The 11,234-nt window shown below is 35.2% G+C and overlaps 3 protein-coding genes across 3 annotated transcripts; 1 reads left to right on the forward strand and 2 right to left on the reverse strand.

Moving 5' to 3' along the window:
• Window positions 1-240: 240 nt before the first annotated feature.
• LOC111390934 lies at window positions 241-4,184 on the forward strand. Its single transcript, XM_023016057.1, has 4 exons — window positions 241-505; window positions 603-747; window positions 2,590-2,700; window positions 2,793-4,184. Exons 1-4 carry the CDS (start codon window positions 405-407, stop codon window positions 4,167-4,169), a joined length of 1,734 nt encoding a protein of 577 aa, XP_022871825.1. The 5' UTR covers window positions 241-404; the 3' UTR covers window positions 4,170-4,184.
• A 183-nt stretch (window positions 4,185-4,367) lies between these two features.
• Window positions 4,368-5,273, reverse strand: LOC111390938 (non-classical arabinogalactan protein 30). The gene has a single exon (XM_023016064.1). The coding sequence runs from the start codon at window positions 5,059-5,061 to the stop codon at window positions 4,522-4,524; it is 540 nt and encodes a 179-aa protein (XP_022871832.1). The 5' UTR covers window positions 5,062-5,273; the 3' UTR covers window positions 4,368-4,521.
• Window positions 5,274-6,040: 767 nt separating this feature from the next.
• LOC111390930 (probable inactive receptor-like protein kinase At3g56050) lies at window positions 6,041-10,993 on the reverse strand. The gene is made up of 9 exons (XM_023016054.1): window positions 10,614-10,993; window positions 10,358-10,496; window positions 9,292-9,363; window positions 9,023-9,166; window positions 8,797-8,937; window positions 7,861-8,312; window positions 7,455-7,645; window positions 7,190-7,322; window positions 6,041-6,856 (listed from the first exon to the last, which is right to left on the reverse strand). Exons 1-9 carry the CDS (start codon window positions 10,705-10,707, stop codon window positions 6,291-6,293), a joined length of 1,932 nt encoding a protein of 643 aa, XP_022871822.1. The 5' UTR covers window positions 10,708-10,993; the 3' UTR covers window positions 6,041-6,290.
• Between the last annotated feature and the right edge of the window lie 241 nt (window positions 10,994-11,234).

Genomic DNA, 11,234 nt, shown 5'->3' on the forward strand with positions numbered 1-11,234 from the left:
GAATTAAATCCTACACACAAGTCTACTAGCTTTTATTATCTCTTCTCTTCTTCCCTCTTTTTATATCACAAATAAAAATTATTTTTTTCCTTTTTAATTTTTAAAATTAAAATTAAGTATTTACCCATTTACCCTTTAGAAATGTGATATATGCGCATTTGATGTCACGATGGATTACGAATATGAAATATTAAAACGTGATGCCATGTTTTATTTCTTTTGGACCCATTGGCACAAAATGCCAAAAATAGAGACCCGTTGCAGTTTCGCAAAAGGACCTCTTCGATAAAGAATTCTTACAAAAGTCCTCCACCCTAAGCAGCGCCTGAACAAATTCAAATCAGAACCCCCACCCAATCTACAGTATCATTCAACTCCGCTCACCAGAGGTATTCATTCCATCAATGTCGAACGACAACAATACTCTCTTTAACAATCTATTCTCTTCGATAATCTCAGACATCAAATCCTACAATGGCAATGATCCTCTTCTCCCATGGATCCGGTCAGTAAATATATATTAATACCCAGAAATTTTTCCCTCTTGCTGTGTTTGTTTTGTGCGTTTCTCTATGCAAATCGATTTTCTTTTTTTGTAATAGAGGGATAAAGAAAATGAAAGACTCGGTGCCGCCCCAGCTTCTCAAAGAGAAACTGCCTCGCTTTCTTCAGAAATGCGCCGAGAATTTTCAAACTGACCGCCGCTATTCCAACGACCTGCGCTACCTTCGTGTTTGGTTGCAATTGGTAACTCTTTTTTCTGACACCAACCCAATATTTTATTTTCATTTTTCTTAATGATTCTCCCTTATTATTATTATTATAAAATTGTTTGGTTTTGATGCTGTGTTTGCTTGCTAAGAATAGCAAGGAAAATAAAGAGCAAATTTGTTTGAATTACTTTTTATTTTCTTAAAATTTTTAGCATTAGGCTGGTGTCTTCCAGACTTTAGAAGTACTGGAGACTTATTTTCTTGCTTTTACTGCCATGGTGAAACCAGTTTGTGTTAAGATACATTGAATTGGGGTCCGACTGTTGGAATTAGAAATGATTTTGTCTTATATTTAATTGTTTTTTCATGAATTTCAATTATGAGCTCCAATTTTGTTACACCAAGAATAGAATAAGTAACTAGTAAATCTAATTGAGGAGTATTTAACTAAATGCTGCTTAAGCAAAAATTAGTAATTTACAAGAAAAATGTATCAGAGTGCCTTCCGGAGGTAGTTGTGTACATTTGTGCTTCTGCACTGNATCTCTTCTATTTTGTGTTCTCCTGTTCACTATATTGTGCATCAATTGTTTAAAAAGGAGAAATCGTGTACTGTAGCACTTTTTCTTCGTGAGTCGAGAGTAAGGCTCTAGGCGTTTTGAGCCGTAAGCCTCACCAAAGACCAAAAAAATAGTAAAAACATACAAAAATATAAAAATAAACATGTAATAACATAAACTGATTATAAAATTCCCAAAAAAAAAAAAAAATTAATTAAATAAATAAACTTGAAGTATCAGTGCAAACAAGCACAAAATAAATCAATAAAGACATAAGGTTACTACTCAAACAAAATAACGATAAGTCTCCCATATGACCACTAGTCATTACTATTGAGATTATTTTATATAGTCACTAGTCTATGCCGGTTTGATGTCCTTTTTGTTGCCTGGATTGATATTGCTGTCACCACGGTGATGAAGTTCTAGGGTCGAAGTATTGTTTTAGCGTGTTGTGTGTTTTTATTGTTTGTGTTTGAAATTATAAAGTATTTTATACATGGTATACTAATATATATTCAAGAAATCAATTAGGTTACATCAACATACGATGGGTTCCATTGATGAATTATGGCTAATAATTAGTGGACAAAGGCTATTTTTATTAAAATATAATAGATTTTCAAAGCTATTGAAACATATAGAAGATTTCCAGCAAAGTCAATCTATGATGCACTGACACTGATACGTGTGTTTAACACGATACATGTCAGATACGTCAGTACACAATTTTTCAAAAAAGTAATGACATTACATGTAGATTAAATTTTTTAAAATTCTTCATTTATATAGTATAAATTTAATTTTATACTTATTATTAATTTTTCTTATTGAAATCTTTTAATTATGGGTATATATATTTTTATTTTCTAATAACTTTGAGTTAAAAATATTTAATATTTTTAATTAAAAAAGAAAAATTTATATGGTAGAGCGTTTGAGGAATGTCGGTATCGACATATGTCTGATACTTGTGGGACACGGATAATGTGATGTGCTTCCATATAACAATAAAAACTAATCAATCCAATAGTATTTATTATCCAAAAAACAGATAAATGATTGTGAACTATATGTTATACTAATAACAGCTAATTTTTAAATTTTTTGAGGGGGTGTTTGAGCCACATTATTTTGGTAATAATGCATTCTGGAATAGTGTATTAATGGGAAATGTGTGGTTAAAAAATAAGGAAAAGTTTTTGATTTGCGTGTAATATTATTTTATTGAAGAATGTGCGGTTGAAATGATATCAAATCACCGTTTAAGAATGCATTTTTTTGGAATAATGTGGTTCAAACAGGTCCTAAATTAGATTCTTTTGTGCCTATCTTTCAACAGCCTTGCAGAGCCTGCTGATGAGTTGCAAAAGGCATATGAGCAATTTCTTCATCGTATGAAGCGACAGAGAAATAAGAGAATTCAGGTTATGATAGATCATGCTCTGCTATATAAATTTCCTATTGTTGCTATGTTTTCTTTGTTTTCTAAACAAGGGAAGATATATGGCATCACCAGGTAGGGAAAACTAACATTTGTATTCCAAAGAATGATGAGGTTGAAGAAAAGAATGAGAGTGCGTGCAGAACTGATGAACAAACTGTGGGAGCTTGGCTAGGAGAATGTTCTTTAGAGATGCAACCAGAGTCTGTAAATGCTGAGAACATGATTAAGCAGTCACAAAGCTCTGAGAATGAATTGCCAATAGAAGAGGCAAATCATAAACACATTGCAGCAAATTCTAATAATGTTGAATTGCTCAAAAATAGGCAACTTAAGAAGGTGATCGTGAGTGATTGTAGAGGCAAAAGTTCTTTAGAAAAAACTAAAGTCAAACACGACAGAACTAAAAAATTTGGAGGTGAAGATACAGTTGTGACTAAGTTTGTAGATACTGCCATTGTTGGGCAATCTAATGCAGAAGACTCGAGGCATCATGGTCTAGTGGAGCCTACAATTAACACAAAAGAGGCCATTAATGCCATAAATAGCATGTTCCAAGAACCATTGGTGCCATCTATAGCTGGCAGGACGTCAGACAGAAGCCAGCTCAAAACTGGTGAGAGCTTCAACAATGAAATCAAGGTTTATGATGAGAAAAGCTTAGAGACTGATATTGTATTGTGTCAGCAGAAACCGACAAAGTATTCATCAAAGCCACCACCAAGATCTGACTCTAATCAGCCTGTACACAAACCATTTCAAATATATATGGATGATGAGGAAAGCCATGAGAAGGAGATTCAGGTTGAAATCTCTGCTGAAGGTGTTATTCATGGGAATGATTTTCCATTTTCAATTCCAAATGATCTTTCTGAATGCTCTAAAGATCTAGATGCTAGAAGGAGGCCACAAGCTGGTCAACGGGAGGATACAGTTGTTTTTCGGTTCGTAGGATCCACCATCTCTGACGAACCAGAGGTCGAAAATGTTTGCCACCATGGCCTGGTTGAGCCCACTATTAATTTGAAGGAGGCTATGAAAGATATTAATAGCATGTTTGGAAAGCCAATAGAATTTACACGGAAAAGCAGGATGAAGAAGCAAGACAGAATAACGGATGTGAAGAACAGTTCTGATGTGTTTTTGATACTTCCAGATGACGAATTTGACAATGAAAATGCTATGGATGATGTTAATAATATGTTTCAGAAGCCAATCGAATTTTCAAGGACAAGCCAGCCAAATAAGCATGATGATGTACCTAATCATGTCAAGACGACCAGTTGCAGTGGGTTTTTGATTCTTCCTGATGAGGAATTAGACAATGAACAAGGGAGCTCCCTATCAAGTTTGTCTGCCAGAAACGAACACGATCTATTTGAACAAACTCTATGCACTAAGGAAGCAATGGCTGAAATCAGTAAAATGTTTGCAATGCCGATGGATATGTGAATTCTTGTAATTGATACAGGTATTGTTTCATAATGGATTTCATAGACTTGCCCGGTTCTGAAGTTGATATAATCTAATCTAATCATTTTCTTTAGTAGTTCAAATATTTGTGATATGCAAGTGTTATGAGATTTTCACAACATTTGCATACAATTTTTATCCATGATAGAACTGAGTTATTGAGAATTAACTCCAGAAGTAACAGAACAAAAAAAGAAGTTAAAACTATAAAATGATTCACAGCTTACAGGCTCAATATTAGTTGAAAACACTGAATCAAATCAGGTAAATGGTAGAAAAATGAATGTAGAGTGTAATTATTCCTCAGGTTTAAGGGGAGCTAGTGTTCAACTCATGGTTGTTCCTTGGGAGCACAATGTGCTGGACGGAAAGCCAAGGGGCCTGCAGCATATATCACAGCCTCGTAATTTGTTCCTATGAGTTTCTTATCTTCATAACGAAGTGGAGCACCATAGAGTCCATAATTGATATTGGAGAGAAGATTGCAGTTTTCAAGTGGTGATGATACCAATTTTACGTGGCATGAGTGAAGAGGATGATCCAATAGAGCATGGCTCTTCTTGAATCCTAGAAGCTGTGCATAGAAATATCCATTGTTGTCCGTATGGAATGCCTTATAGAAACTGACTCGGTTTCTGTGGTCTTTGCAGATGATACTAACCGTGGCTGATTCAATAGGCTCTGCTCCCGTCAGAGGCCATGTTCCATACTGATCACAGCTCTGGCAGTAGACAACTCCTTCTACCACAACGTCAACATGCTTCTCTACTGGTTTGTGTGTGTTTGTGCCATTTTCGTGTGCAGTTGTTGAGGAAACAGCCAATGAGAGGACAAGAAATGAAACGAGGCTGTTGAGTCGGCTGCTCGCCATCTTCTCGGAAGGCCTTAAGATGAGGAAGTTGGAAAGATTGTTTGGTGGTTTAGAGTATTGTATTTGGTACTATATATACGGTTACTGGTGTGGCATTTGTGTGGTTTGAGTTTTGGAGATCCTAACGTGGGTGCTACTACAATACTGCATTTGAATAATTTGTTTTGCCAAATATTGCTAACGTGATTGCCACCTTCATGTTATGTTTCAATAATTTTGCTCATTTCATGATCTTCATAATATCAAGAGTCGATAGTAAACGATCGAATTTGTTATTAAGGTCCTAATTGTTAGCTTTAGCGATTATAAAATGTAGATTTTCAACCTAATCGAAACAATAAATACTTGTGTATAAATGAATACAAACTAGTAGTTGCCATTTCTCATGAAAAATCTTAATGCTAGAGTCTTCATATTTAAAATTTTGGACTTCAATGGATGGATCTGCTTGTAAAATTGGAATTCGACTCTAAATATGTTATTCGTTCATATTTCTATCCATATGGGAGTTCATAAATTTGGCTTACAAAAAACATTCTTGCTTTACATGCTCGGGGATTAATAACATATTTGATTCTAGTCGAGTAGAAAATTGAATTAAGATCCATATGGAAGTTCATAAATTTGGCTTACAATAATCGTTCTTGCTTTACGTGCTAGGGGATGAATAATATATTTGATTCTAGTCGAGTCGAAAATTGAATTAAGATCCATATGGAAGTTCATAAATTTGGCTTACAAAAAACATTCTTGCTTTAAGTGCTTGGGGATGAATAATATATTTGATTCTAGTCGACTCGAAAATTGAATTAAGATCCATATGGAAGTTCATAAATTTTGCTTACAAAAAACATTCTTGCTTTACGTGCTCGGGGATGAATAATATATTTGATTCTAGTCGACTCGAAAATTGAATTAAGAAAACCCGATCTCCTCTCTCTTGCTTCTCTTCTCAATCTTTCCACTATTTACAAAGGCAAGCTTTAACAAAGACATTTATGTAAAAATCAACCAGATCAAACTAGCATCATTACAAAAGTAAAAGAACTACCTTTTCCCGCTTATGGGAATATATATCCATTAATTTACAGTATACTATATTTTCTCTTCATTTGACATATTTTAACAAGAGTGAACTAGAAATATTCACCAGCCTTTTCTATCTCTGTTATGTGCAAATCCCATCCAGGGAATTTTTTCTGCATCTGTAGGATAAAAAAGAAGAATTCTTAATTTACCTCAGTAGACAGAATCTCAAGCTCTGCCCACCAAACAGGGGATAGTCTCGGTATTGCTGCATCGGGGGCTATTGACGTTATATCTCTCAACCGTGCAGCAATATCTCTCATTGATGGTCTCTGTCTCGGCTCAGGATTAACGCATGATTTTATCAAACGACCAATTTGTTCAACTTGATCTTCTTGAAATGATGTCAAAGTTGGATCCACTATTTCTCTAAGGAATGGAATTCCTCTAAGATAATCCGATGCCCAGTCTTCAAGTGAATCATTACCAACTACATAAGGCAGTTTACCGGTTATCATCTCAAATAGTACAACACCAAAGCTGTAGACATTACTCTGCAGATTTGGTTCAATCTGAGCTGAAGACCCGTAACCCAAGAAGCCAAAGTCCGATATTTTGGCTGCGAAATCTTCAGTGAGATATACGGCTGAAGAAGTCAAGTTTCTGTGGGGTACTACCGGTGTCAACTGGTGCATGTACTCCAAACAGTATGCCATCCCCATTGCGATTCTCAACCGCATTGCCCAGTCCAAGTGTTCAGATTCTTTTACTGCAGAATACATGAATTAGGTTATCTCATGAATCATCATGGACATATTAAGAAAATAATTGTCACACATACTGATATACAAATTTGTTCTCACCTCGACCAAGCCATATTGGTTATATGAAATGAATATCAACTTTTATGCTACATGCTAAGTGATAATATAACTATGACTTGATTAAAGGTGGCATAATAGACGTAAATTGTAACATGGCTCATTGTTCTATTAAAACACCAAGCATCAGTGAATACCCCAAACTTTTATCAACTTGGCCAAAAGAACCAAAATGCAAGAAGAACATGGAAAAAACAAAATAAAATAAATTGAATACTCACTGTGTAGATGCTCGAAGAGAGTTCCATTGGAAGCATACTCAAAAACCATCATTCTAGTGAAAGGTTTCTCTTCCTCGCAATATCCAATTAAGTTGACAAAATTCTTGTGATTCACTTTTGATAGTGTATCAATCTGAAGCCACATGATAACTAAATTTATTAAATAGAAAAACAAGAAGAATCTATAATAATATACCAATTAGGTCCATTTGAGGGCAGAATTCTCATCAAACAAACAAATTCTTAAATAATCAAATCAACATACCTTAGTCCTAAACTGGGCTTCTAGAATATTTGACCAGTCCTTTGCAGAGGCGATAGCCAGAGATGCAACAGCTATTTCAACTCCACTGGACAGTGTACCCTTGTATAGCGTGCAGAATGATGAAGAGCCAATGACATTGCTAAAATCTTCACAAGCAATCTCAAGTTCTGATCTCTTCAGATTTGGGACCCCTACGACACAAAAAGATAGTTGAATTGTTGGTAGATGGTGTAGAATCTTCATTAACTGTGATCAGTTTTATAAGGAAATGTGTATTAAGAGAATAAAAGAACTTCAAAAGCATTAGATATGATTTCAATTTGACACAAAAAACAAAAACAAAAGAGTCATATAGAAATAATCTCTAAGAAAACATGTGAGGTGTGCTTGTAGGAGAGAAACTCACCCGTTACAAATGCTCTCTGCAACTGTCCACTTATTCCCGTAGCCCAAGGCTTGACAGTAGCAACCTTACTATATTGACAAAACAATATGCCCGCGATCAAAAACAAAAGTAACAAAGGACCTCCAATGGCTCCAGATAATATCAGAATTCTATGATGATTACGACTGGAACTTTTAGCTGGCTTGGAAGGACTTTCTGCTGGGTTAGGAAGTGAAGATGGAGAAACACTTCCAGGAGAAGGAGGGGGGCTCGTCGGGGGTGAACGTGGGGAAGTATTTTCAGGAGAAGAAGCAGGAGGGAGAGGATAAGGGGAAGGGGAAGGGGATGGTTCTGGTGTAGGGGAACTTCCAGATTTGGATGATGATGGTGGCAGGAAAAATAAGGCTTGAACTGACAATTTAAAATCTTGTAACAATTTCCGTTGAGCTACATCTCCCATTTGTCCTAGATTCCTGCAATTGTTACAATCCTTCATGAACTTGAAAATGAAAATAGAAGCTTTTTGAATGCGAATCAGAGGCAACAGTCATATATATGCGGATACACCTTAGAAATGGAGAATAAGTGTAAGGATCCAAATCTGGAAAACAAAATACATCCGTTTGCCCTGTTTTGGAATGATTCAATAAAACAGAAAATGGATAGTGCTGTTGTGAACGCTAGTAATAATGTGACAGACAAAAGTAACAGGCACAAGATCATATAATTTTTTGAAGTGAGACAGACGTAAACTTTTTGTTATTGTCCCTAAAACATATTTCGAGTCATTTTAGAAGAAAAGCGAAATTACTCAACGGCCCAGAAAGAATTTCCTGGCGATCTTGGCAAGGATTACAGGAAAAGGGGTAAGATTATTCATGCAGCAATACAACCATTGCAAGCCATCACTTGACTACATTTACAAAAAGGAGAATCAAATAGACTAAATAGATGTACCCTGAGATTAATCTGTCATTGCAAGATAGCGTTTCTATGCCGCTGGACAGCAGACGTTCATTCACTTGAACTTCAGATAGCTTTTGAAGCTCATAAATTTCAGGATATGGGTTGCCAAGAAGCTCATTATTGTCAAGTAAACTGTATCAAACAAAAAAAGCCCATTATTGAGAGCATAAAAAGGTTCATCTCAGTGTTAACAAAGTTAATTGTATTGTGAATGTACAGAATTGCTATTGAGAAATTATTGATAAGATGACATGGAAGCTGTCCGCTGAAGTTATTATATCCAAGGTCCAATACTTCTAATTCGCTCAACTTAGAGATCTCTTCCGGAATGACACCAGAGAAAGAATTGTTGCGTAAGCTTCTGTAAAGTAGTTCAAGATAAATCAGAGTTTCATAAAATGTAAATTTGAAAATATAGAAATTTCCTGAGGCAACAAGATTTGAACTGCAAATATTGTCCAAATTAACCAATTTAATGCGACTCACATAGATTTCACATGAACCAGGTTCCCGAGATCTGGTACCAAAGTGCCTCTCAGACATAGATCTTTCAGGTTCCTGCAAGAATATGACTTCAGATAATAATGAAGAATTTCTTAAGTGTTTTGTGCATAACAATAACACATTGAAGTTGAACATATAAGTGCGAAAACATGCTAGTTCACGAGTTGAGAAGAAATAACCAAAACAAGCACTTAGAGGATTTTGAAATTCCATTGATCATACTTCACATCATGTTCCACGATTGTAGGTGTATGTATGAAAAAGCATGTATTTATCCATGTATGATGCACTAATCCTAATAAATAGTAGAGCTGTAAGCAGGTTCTTTTAAAAAGTATTATACACTTCAATTTTTGCAAGAACAAAAAGAAACTGAGGCATCTTCTTTTTTTAACTAGGCACCATTCAATTAACCCCTTAAAGAGGTTCATCTCTTTCCAGACAGTAATTCGTATCAGCATCAGCTACATTTTACCAATTTCAACAATCCCAACAAGAAATCATCTTCCAATAGCCATATTGGTGCCAGATTCTTGAATTTTCCATCAGTGCCAGTAAGCACGGTTAGCTCTTATTCCAGCACATTATTCCCAAGCTTTTCCACATAATCAACAAAAAAGAAACTTCACATATATTATTGGTAAGAAACTTTCGTACTGTTTCAGAACCTTAAAAGTTCCAAAATCTAATGTCTTCTACCTTTTCAACATCGTAAATTTGCATTTTATCTACTTAATCAACCTCCACACTAACCAACCTCTTCCCTTATGCAAGAACTTTGTGACCGCCTCATGTTTCTCTAACAAGAATGTTACACAGAGAAAAATCAATTGCCACTCTTTCCCCCCCTAAAGTAAGCATATCTGTTGCCTTCTCTTATGTGATTCATGTAAGTCTGCTTAACATATGACAATCAAATCAATCGAACACTACCAAATTAAAAAAGGAAGAAATAAAAACAGAGAATTCCAAATCAGAAAAGATTATAAAAAAAAGGATTGTAGCAAATCAAAAAAAGTAACAATTTGGCACAAGACAATATACTTACAGAACCACCACATGCCCCTCAGAGCATCCAATTCCAAACCATGAACATGGATTTTCCACTCCCACTTCTTGATTCCAATCTGATAAAGCCCCATATGGATCATTCTCCACTTTCTCTTTAAATCTCAGCAAAGCCACACCTTCATAAACACAAACATAAATATATAAACAAAAATCTAGTAAATTCAAACTAAAAAATAAAGCTTAATTTTCATCTCCAATTTCTTTTGATCTAATAGAATATAAAAAGCTCGTACCTTCACCATTGAGAGACCAGCAAAAACTCAAGTTATTAAAGCATATCAAGAGCACCAGCAAAAGATGACTTTTGAGTTCCCAAAATGCTTTCATTTTCTCAAGAATGAAAGCAATCCCACAATTTATTTTCTCAGAATATGATCAATTCAACATCTAAAAAACCAACAAACATTCTTGAAAATCTACCAAACATAAAACCGAGTTGACTCAGCCCAGTCAACAAATTCAAGAATGAGAAACCAGAAAGTTGAATATCAGAGTAAAAATATTTAAGAAAGAAGTAAGAAGTTTGAGAAGTGCGTTTTTGTGAACCAAATAAAATGCCAGGTGGTCCAGGACCCTTTCTTAACACCGCGTTTGAGTGTATCATACACAAAACCCAAAAAACACTGGAATCTCCAAAAAAAAATGCCTTTCTTTGACTTTAAAAAGAAAATTCCCGTAAAAAGGGTTATATTAAAACGGGTTCGTAGGATTCCATAGATTCAGAAGCAAGTTTTGAGTTTTCCAATAAAATTTTCTCAACTGCCGTGCAGGCCGGTGACTTTTCGAAGAGAGTTGTTTAAGTAGCATTAGTGCTTTTCGAATGCTGATTCTACAGAACAAGTCAAACAACTTTA

Source organism: Olea europaea, unplaced genomic scaffold (assembly GCF_002742605.1).
Source record: "Olea europaea var. sylvestris unplaced genomic scaffold, O_europaea_v1 scaffold729, whole genome shotgun sequence".
Lineage (NCBI taxonomy): Eukaryota > Viridiplantae > Streptophyta > Magnoliopsida > Lamiales > Oleaceae > Olea > Olea europaea.

What these genes read in the sequence shown, in the direction of transcription:
- LOC111390930 (XM_023016054.1), bottom strand. Translation starts at nt 10,707, where the DNA reads ATGAAAGCATTTTGGGAACTCAAAAGTCATCTTTTGCTGGTGCTCTTG. An exon ending in CTGGTCTCTCAATGGTGAAG is followed by an intron (nt 10,497 to 10,613) that starts GTACGAGCTTTT and finishes GTGTTTATGAAG; the next exon opens with GTGTGGCTTTGCTGAGATTT. An exon ending in AAGCCCAGTTTAGGACTAAG is followed by an intron (nt 7,323 to 7,454) that starts GTATGTTGATTT and finishes ATGTGGCTTCAG; the next exon opens with ATTGATACACTATCAAAAGT.
- LOC111390938 (XM_023016064.1), bottom strand. Translation starts at nt 5,061, where the DNA reads ATGGCGAGCAGCCGACTCAACAGCCTCGTTTCATTTCTTGTCCTCTCA.
- LOC111390934 (XM_023016057.1), top strand. Translation starts at nt 405, where the DNA reads ATGTCGAACGACAACAATACTCTCTTTAACAATCTATTCTCTTCGATA. An exon ending in TTCGTGTTTGGTTGCAATTG is followed by an intron (nt 748 to 2,589) that starts GTAACTCTTTTT and finishes GTCCTAAATTAG; the next exon opens with ATTCTTTTGTGCCTATCTTT. An exon ending in AGAGAAATAAGAGAATTCAG is followed by an intron (nt 2,701 to 2,792) that starts GTTATGATAGAT and finishes TGGCATCACCAG; the next exon opens with GTAGGGAAAACTAACATTTG.